This window comes from Scomber japonicus, chromosome 1, assembly GCF_027409825.1.
Source record: "Scomber japonicus isolate fScoJap1 chromosome 1, fScoJap1.pri, whole genome shotgun sequence".
In the NCBI taxonomy this organism is placed as follows: domain Eukaryota; kingdom Metazoa; phylum Chordata; class Actinopteri; order Scombriformes; family Scombridae; genus Scomber; species Scomber japonicus.
In genome coordinates, this window is record NC_070578.1 from 41,282,562 (window position 1) to 41,292,159 (window position 9,598).

At 36.4% G+C, this 9,598-nt stretch overlaps 2 protein-coding genes across 3 annotated transcripts in view; both read left to right on the forward strand.

Annotated features, from left to right (window-relative positions):
- The window catches only part of LOC128360780 (serine/threonine-protein kinase Nek1-like), a 116,993-nt gene that overhangs the window by 59,353 nt on the left and 48,042 nt on the right, over positions 1–9,598 (forward strand). The window lies entirely within an intron of this gene.
- LOC128358633 (up-regulator of cell proliferation-like) overlaps positions 5,005–9,598 on the forward strand; it is a 59,735-nt gene continuing 55,141 nt past the window's right edge. Inside the window, exons 1-9 of one of the 2 annotated variants that reach the window (XM_053318969.1) lie at positions 6,608–6,727; positions 6,825–6,921; positions 7,002–7,099; positions 7,356–7,439; positions 7,600–7,667; positions 7,771–7,857; positions 8,118–8,172; positions 8,356–8,556; positions 8,651–8,702. In XM_053318969.1, the coding sequence (XP_053174944.1) occupies positions 6,608–6,727; positions 6,825–6,921; positions 7,002–7,099; positions 7,356–7,439; positions 7,600–7,667; positions 7,771–7,857; positions 8,118–8,172; positions 8,356–8,556; positions 8,651–8,702 (862 nt within the window). Of the gene's footprint in view, positions 5,142–5,417; positions 5,521–5,607; positions 5,715–6,607; positions 6,728–6,824; positions 6,922–7,001; positions 7,100–7,355; positions 7,440–7,599; positions 7,668–7,770; positions 7,858–8,117; positions 8,173–8,355; positions 8,557–8,650; positions 8,703–9,598 lie in introns of those variants that run through there. The other variant, XM_053318978.1, reaches the window with a different exon arrangement.

Sequence of the window (9,598 nt, forward strand, 5' to 3'; positions counted from 1 at the left end):
GGCAGAATGACACCAAAGCGAGGCGCTATTTCTCTTTTCAACCCCAGGTTAAGAGTGTTTTGGTAGTTGCATTGTAGTTATGGTACCAGAAGAGACTCTGTTAAAACGTGATGAAATCAGTGTCTACATAACATAGTAAATCATCCCACCAGGCTGTGTGAGTGTGGATGTACAGAAGGTTGGACAGACAGTCAGATCTGGGAATAGAGGTATTTTCTGTTCAATCTGTTCTTGTCCATAATGAGAACCACCAGTTGATTATAAAAGCAGTGTTCCTGAAGTTCCTGCATGACACAGAATTATATGAGAAAATATGAGGTGTGGCCAAGTCAAATAAACCTTTGACCTGCTCAGGGCAGTAACACACCTAGTGGACTCTACACTGCTGATAATACACAAGAGGAAGAAGACAAGGGGGGAAAAAGCAGGAAGAGGGAGAATATTATGTCGCCATGTTGTTCTAAAGAAAGGGAAATTTAAAGTTGATGAACAGCACCAAAGACAGCAGTGTGAGAGAAAACTGAAGCTGCAGAGAAGAAAGCCAGACTGATCAGGAACAAGCACATGTAAGTGACTTTCAGAGATTGCTTGATTCAGAAAGTAAAATGTATAATTACAGGATATATGAACCACAAAGCTTTGAAGTCTCACGCATTGACCTTGAGACGCATTTAAAGCAGCTCACATTTCTCACTGAGACGTGATAAAGTTCACCGCACAGACATTAATAATATACAGTAATTAATATATAATGTACAGAAATGAACAGCGAGGTGTAGATGGATTTTTCTGTTGAGTTCACAGCTGTCAGCGACCTACCAGCCAATCAGAAAATAGTATTTCTTGTTGCTGGGTAAATGAGGTTTTATTAAATGTATTTATTTTTTGGTAAATGTGTAAGCGCCTTCTCATACCGAGTCTGTGTTGCCTTTATCTACCCAAACAACTGCTTATAAAGTATAACCTCTGTCAGCAAGGTATCAATATCTGACACAAACACACCATTTATATGTGGAAATAGCCTACGCGCACACACACGCACACACACACACACACACACACACACACACACACACACACACACACACACACACACACACACACACACACACACACACACACACACACACACACACACACACACACACACACACACACACACACACACACACTGAGCACTGCTGTTTAACCCTTACATGCTGTTCAAGGTCAAATTTGACCCATTTTTACATTTGAGAACTATAAAAACACACTAAATACTTTGTACTTTGTAAATATTTCAACTTCTTAAAACATTTGTGTGCAGCTGTTACATGTTTGACCCATCACTGAACTGAACAAACACACTGTCCCACCACTGTGTCATGAATTGTACTGACAATCTTTTTATTACAACCTAACTCAATGTGCAATAATGGGACTTATGCAACACTGCTTTCAAGCTATTTAGAAATATTTTTTAGAATATATTTATTAGGGTTATGACGATACACTCAGCTCACGAGATGAGATGATACACGATATTGGGTTCACAGGGACGAGACAAGATGACAATGACGACATCTCTGACTGGAAAAATAATCTTTTATTTAACTGAAAGTTACAAAATGTGAAACAATGCAGATGCAATGTTTAACTGATCATCTTGTAATGAATATCTGTTCAATATTACTTTAAGTATTAATTATCATAATATGCAATAATCACAAATTATAACATACTGCTAATAAAAGACAGAAATTAAAGTAAATTGTACAAATCCTATCACACACATACACACATAGAACAAATGTATAAATCCCTCTCAGTGTAAGCATATTTGTTACAGTATCATCCACTGTGATCAATAACAGCAGAATCTCTTCATGACTCAACCCAAACATGAAGCCTCACTTCTAACAGCTGAAAGAAAAAAAATATATACATATTTTTTATTTTTACTTTTGGTGTTTCTGGCTAAGTTTTTGCTGAGCTGAAGTCCGAGCTCTAATAGTCACAGTTTGCCTCCGTGGTATACAGAGAAAGTGTAGTCATACATCACAGAGTCCACCTCTGCTCTGAGACCAGCATTATACCTTGTTAGTGTAATGTTTCATGTTATAATGTGATTAGATGTTTCTGTAGGTTAGGAGCAGCAGCTTGGTAGGGTTAGGGTTAGGGTCAACATTACTTGCAGGTGAGAGCTTCTCGCAGGATTCTGAAGTATTTTGTTGATTCAGAAAAAAATACTCAGAAAAACAGAACTTAAAAAAAAAATAAATAAATAAAGTGAATGCAATATGCTTCTGTACACCTGGCTCCTCCTACCTCAGACTGTCAGTGTAGAGACCTGAGGTCAACCTGCTCCTCTCCTCATCTCCTACTGCTGACTGTGAGACCTCAGCAGGTAGAAGCTGATAGTTCACTAACTAGAACAACAAGGTTAATGATCCACACGCTGACATTATGAAAAGAAGATAGAAATACATCATCTAGCCTTATTCTTCAGTCCAGCTGTCAGTCAATTATAGAATACTTACTTGTTGCTGTATTATTGAACTTAAGACATTTTGACATGTTTTGCTGTTTGCTATATTAATTAAAACGTATAGTAAGTATAAAGATGTTTTGCTGTTTGCTTCTGTATAAATTAAAACAAATATAAAGATGAGATAAAATACATGTAAAGAATAAAATGTAAATAGCTGAAATGTATTCTGAGATGTAGTAAAAGCTGCCTTTTTGTTTGTCAAAGAATTTTAACTGAAGTCTTCTGTTTTGGATATAAATGTGGTGTAAGGTATTTAAAGTATAGTTCAGAGTTGTACATAAATGTGTCTTGTTAATGATAAAATATGTGCAGTTTTGACACATTAATTGATTGCATTTTGAACAAAAGTGGTACTATCTAACAGAACAGATGATATTGTGTCTGTAGATTTTGGTGTGCAGGAGAATGAAGAGAAAAGAGGACAACAATGGACCCAGATAGACGAGAGTCTACAGGTACGCTCACACTCATATTATGCTCTCTCTCTCTCTCACACACACACTTGAGGAAGTCAGACGGTTCTCCATATGCAGGAGGATAGTACACATGGTGATTCCACTGTACTATTTACCAGTTGTTAGCATTCAATTCATCTTTTAAATATATTAATAATATTTTATGAAAGGTGCAGTACCATTCTAGAAATGGTTTCATTGACCTGAAGGGGGGAGGGGGGAGGGGGGGGGTTGTCATGAGGAATACTGCTGATAATAACAAATCAATATTGTAACTTGAAAGTTGTATCTCTTGCTAATGTTTAATAGTCACAGTCTAGGTAAAGTCATTTCACTCATTGAACTTAACAAAATAAAACTACTGTATAGTAGTTACAGCTAAGATTTTTTATTAACATTCTTCATAAGTTAATAGTTCATAAATCTGAAGTGCAACAGCTCCCTTTGTCAGGTTATTACAAAACAATTATAACATAGAAATATACTAAGTGTTATCTCACAACATTTTAACACTGCACCCTTATAAAATAAGTCAGAGTTTTTACCATCTTGAAAAAGATTAAATTATTAGTTAATCAGGAAATTCTGAACAAATGCAAAAAACCCTAAACTAACTTTGGTTTCACTCTCTGCACCTCATACATGTTACATCCCTCCTATTTAGTTTTATTTCATATTATACTACATTATCCGGTCTGAATGAAACAGACAATATTATTACAGTATGAATCATTTATAGAGTGAGAATAAACTGAACTGCTCAGAAACAATCAGAAGCTTTAGCCAGTAAGTCATATGACAAAATCATTTTGCTCTCCTTCAAAAATTTGCTCTCCTTCCTGTGTTGCTGTCGTCAGTGACTTAAACAAAAACATAACACTTCCAGATATGACATGACCCAATGACACAGAACTGACACAGACTTGTTGAGTTTTCATAGCTGATGGTTGTATAAATACTATAAAAGAGACATGAAGAATGCAGGTTTTGTTGATTTATATTATTATATATTTGATGGTTCCATTGGTGCAATATACAAAATAAAAATGTACTTTTGTCCCCAGGTTTATGAAGAGGACTGCAGAGTCAGACATCATAAAAATGGACAAAGAAGAAGAGAAGTCAGGTACACAGCCTTAAGAATTGATAGTTTCAGTTCACATCTATTTTAAATGTGATTCTCAAGAGTCAATATTCAAATCCATTCACTCAATTAATGATTAAGCACAAATATAAAAGTGCACCACAATAAGCTAACATGTAAAAATGCCATGAAAACACAAAATACAGTGTTTCTCCTCAATTAAATCTTTATTCCAGTAACTTATAGTCCAACAACAATCCTCTTAGACAAGACAGTTAAAGTTCAACTGTTTAACTTAAACAACAAAGGTAAGCAGTGCTCATAAAAGCAGCTGAGCCTGAAGCTCAGAGCCAAACCTCTTCACATATCAATCACTAAGGTGCTCTTAAACAAAACACTGTTATGGCCCTATTTTAACGATCTATAGCGTATGGCGAAAGTGTCTTTGGGGCGAGTCCAAATCACTGTGCCAGACACATGGTCTAAAAGGGTCGGACTTAAGTTCCCCCATTTTTAACTAATTAATTTTTTTTTATTAATTAATTAAAAATGGCCAAAGTCTCAAATAATGAGGTGAGCGTATGTTGAAGTAATCCCTGCGAGTAAAAGGCTCTGAATGCTCAGTTTGGTTATATTTAGAACCAGCCAACATCAGCTCATGACAGATTTCCTTATATGGTCACCTGCTCCACACACAGCATGCCATAATCTAATATCTAACATTATCTATGGCACTGTGACGTTCACATTGGTGTCATAAAGCATTTAACTGCAGAATAGAAATGTAGGCAGATACAGGTCCAGTTTGGCCTCTGCACTGAAGGGCTAACAGTATTAGCTTACTCTTTCAATTCCCTTTCCAGGAACACTATTAAAGCACATGGCTGGAAAAGGGTCACAGGTGCAAGTTAACACAGCACAGAAAGATTATAAAGGGGGTGTAAAGTAGCCTTCTGCATTTTAAACAGTTAGACCATGTTTAATTAATGTGTTTATTTCACTGCAGGTCCACCGACCACCTCTACTTCTGGAGCAGAATCCGGTTATGGCACCAAAGAAACTGATAATACTGGTAAGTTATGTGTTTTAGTAAAACTTATAGAGATAGCTACATTTCCTACTTGTTGGCCCCTTTCATTGCTCATAAATCCCTCAGAACAGTCAGAGAGACTCCCAAAAAATGGGAAGTTGGATGTTTCATTTTGTATTAACAAATATATGTAGCTGAGGATATTAATTATCTGAACAGATGTAGATAAGCAGGTGACCATTTTCCAAGTAAACTTTCTCAGTGTTGTTGAAATGAGTGAGTGCAGCTCTGACAGCATGTTGTTGTGTTTGTGTGAAGGTGTCAGCTGTGCTATGAATCCATGTATGGAGAAAAAGGAGGGAAACACTTCCTCCAGAACCGATCTGCGTGGGAAACATGACAGCGAGACAAAAGCTCAAAGGTGAGATGAAGATCTTTAACTGTCCATGACACAAATCATCCCTTCATCATTATTTATACTCAAATCTCTGTTTGTGTTGTGTTGAAGCTCAGAGCAGCAGAAGCAGAGACCAACTTCTCCTTTACCCAGCTGCGAGTTCATGAAGGATGATTCTAAGGAACACGGTTTATTTTTTAAAGATGGACAATCTGCTGGTGAGTTAAACTTTTCTTCAGCATCAGTTCAGAGTGAAGCAGATGAAGATGGTGTGATATGGATGTTAAATATATGGAGTTTATTTCAGACAAACACCCACTTTAGTGTAAATGTCTTAACTAAAAGAAAGAGAGAAAAAAAGTAGTCTGTAGTGATTTTAGTTCCTTGATGGTCAATTTCAAGTTAAAAAGACTGTGTCAGACTGTGTTAATTCATAAAAGAGTTGCTTAATTTTTAATTTTGTCTTCTCTCCAGCAGTGGAGAGCAGCCTCTCAGCTGCACTGTTAGCTCCTTTAGCTCCTTTAAAGTCATCATTGTTCAACATGCTGAGTGGGCACATGATTGATGAGATGAGACAGACTGAACAGTTATTTTCTTCATCTCAGAGTTGGTTTAAGTTGTTTAATACTGCAGTGTGTCTTCATCAGCAGGTCTCGTTTGTTGATGCCGGAGGTCATCGCTCCGCTAACATTAGTTTCTGAGTGACAGCGTAGTTCACAATACAGGTTACTTTGATCTTACAAATGTAATCATTTAGTCATTAAATCAAAAACTGCTTGTGACCGCTTCTGTTCCTGAATACGAACTACAAAATAACATTATAAGCTAGACTTTTCAAAAAAGGCAGCTTTTGGGTTAGATAGGCAGAGTAAACCCTGTATATTAATGTTAACAGCCAATACAGCTCCGTCTACTGTAGCGCCAAAAAAGCACCAGAGTTTTGTATCTCGTGCTTCTATAATCTTTCAAGTGGTTCTCGAGAAATGTATAAAAATACCTCCACAATAACATTGCTTCTGCTTCTTCTTCTGCCTACTTTATGCCTATTTGTCTGTAATCAGCTATCTGTGTCTCTGTAGAACAAACACGTGGTGACAGTCATTCCACTAACATGGAGAAGTATGAACAAGTGAAGGAAATTGGGAAAGGTGGATTTGGAACAACCGTCCTTGTCAAATCCAAAGAGGATGGACAACAATATGTCATCAAGAAGATACATGGCATATCTGAAGTAAGCACCATATGCATAATGTGTCACAGTTTCAGTGTTCATATGAGCTCTCCTTTACTACTTTGCTCTTTCACATTATCTGTTCTCACTTTGACAGATGTCGACTGAAGAGAGGCAGAAAGCTCAACAAGAAGTTGAAGTTCTTTCCAACATGAGTCATCCCTTCATTGTCCAGTACAAGGAATCTTTTGAAGGTATAAATGATCAATCTACTGTAATGATATCCTGATGCACAGATCTTTGCATGTTCCTTATGCTGTATAAAATCTTTTAGAGGGGAACTGTCTGTATATTGTGATGGACTACTGTGAAGGTGGTGACCTCTCCAAGAAGATCAAATCTCAGGAAGGAAAACTTTTCCCAGAACAGCAAGTAAGATATTAACTATTGAAGATAATAATTAATGTTTAGGATCTGTCTGTTAATCTTTAGGATGAAACTTTACAACATGTGGATACAATTCATCATGTAACAATTTCTATTTCATTTTGTTCTATCGTTTTTCAAAATGTATTTGGACTTGTTTAATGTTTTTATATTTCCTGACTTTTTTGGTCATTAGAATTACAAATGGTGTGTATAGTTCAAGTTGGTACTTTTAAACTTTATGTTCTTCTGTCTTTCTTAGATCTTGGACTGGTTTTTCCAGATTTGTTTGGCACTAAAACACATCCATGACAGAAAAATCCTCCACAGAGACATCAAACCACAGGTATTACTTCATACATCACATGATCTTCCCGTAGTGATGATGCATTTTTATTTGTATTGTATAGCCTCATGATAATGACATTACATTTATTTTATTATGTCTGCATAGAATTAGAGAGCCTTATGATAATGATATTAAGTCTTTTATGATTTCTACATAGAACATATTTTTGACTAAAGATGGGGCTGTACAGCTTGGGGACTTTGGAGTTGCAAGAGTGCTGAACAGGTTTGTAAAATGTCATCTGACTGCAGATCTCTATAGAACCAAGATTAAAATGGAAATAATAAATCATAATACAGTCTGCTTTCTATTCTCTTCTCATTTCCAGCACTGGAGAACTGGCATCAACAATTATAGGAACACTATTTTACATGTCACCAGAGATCTGGGAGAGCAAACCATACAACAACAAAAGGTACAAACATTATGCTTTTGTTTCTCATTTGAGGGTAAATTAGTAGACCTACTGTTAACAAAGTAATCTAGTGGAAGTAAAGCCTTATATGTTGTGTTTTTAAATAACCTCTCAATCTCAATGTCCACTTCACTTTTCTCAACAATGAAATCTTTTTTTCTCCATCTTAAAGTGACTTATTGAATAAATATAAAGCCGCCTTCATAACTGATCTCAGCCTGTTTGTCTGCCCTCTCCTCTGACTCTCTCTCCCTCTGCAGTGATATTTGGGCCGTAGGTTGTGTCCTGTATGAAATGTGCACTCTAAAGCCTGCAGTAAGTATCCTGTATATGGGCTGTTTATTACTTTATGTAGATTTAATGTATTTTATACAGCATTGCAATGTTGTCCCAAATAATCATTTAGATCTCTTCTCTTTATATATGGCTAACACACAAGAATGGGTCATCTCTCCTTTCCTCAGGTTATAACTGTGTACTAAATGTGTTTCCTCTCAGTTTAAGGCTGGTAATATGTGGGAAATATGTCAGAAGATCATCCGTGGCTCATACTCTCCTGTGTCTGATCACTACTCCCAAGAACTGCGCTCTCTCTTGGCTCTGCTGTTGGATTGTGACCCTGAAAAGAGACCCTCAGTCAGCAGCATACTGAACAGACCTTTCCTCTGCTGCAGGATACAGAAGTTCCTCACACCACAGGTGGAGAACACAGTTAGTTGTCTCTGATAAAGTCTGAATTTACATAAAACAGACTCTGTTCAGTTACAAAATATTTGTCCTCTACTCATTCTAGATCATTGCTCAGGAATTTGGCCCTGAAGAGGGAGTGATACTGGGGTCAGCAGGTAAGCAAACTATTCATCTCTATAAACAGACGTCTGCATATGAACGCAGAATCTGTTGGCCAGGGACAAGTTGATATCAGAATAATTCTGATTTCTTTTCATGTTTCTGGTTTAAATAGTGTTTGTGGGAAGTGAAAGAGTTGGAATGCATTGGCTGAAATGTTGCCTGAATCTTAAACTGCTGTTATAAAAGAAACAAATTGCTTTCAATTTGCTTTAGCAAAATGCTAATTGGACTGTTGTCTGGACCTAAAACATCTACAAAAAATATGGATGTTTGTGAGTTGTGTGGAGAAATGTTCAATTTGTGTAAAAAAAGAAACAAATTGGTTCCAGTTCACAATCCAACTGTAAACAATGACAATATTAACTCTTTAAAATGATTATATCATTATCTTTAGTATATTCCAACTATTACATTCAGATGAAATAAACATGTTCACAGGAAACTAAAAGGAGACGAAGTGACAAATAAACAATACAACATGCGGAAAGAGTGTGAGAGATGGAGCATCAGTTTAGAATGGAGAAGGTGGAGGTGAAGATGGTGTTGATGTGGATGTTAATACTGAGCTAAATGAAGCCAAACATCCACTTGAGTCTCAGTGTCTCAGGTTTAGCTGCAAACTGTAGTGTAGTGTAGCCTGTTGGACAAAAAAGACGGTTTATCAATAAAAGCCTAAATGCTTATTTTTCGTTTGTAATCATCTCTTTTTAGATATAAAGGTCTATATTTAATTAAATATTTGTGTTGTATTTATGCTGGATATTCAGAACTGACAATCACATATTAAAGGTCATATTCCATGACCTTAAATCCAGTACATAATCAACCTCTGTCAACGTCTCCTATTATTTGACTGTTTTATAAACATGTTTCAGCCAAAATGCTTCAT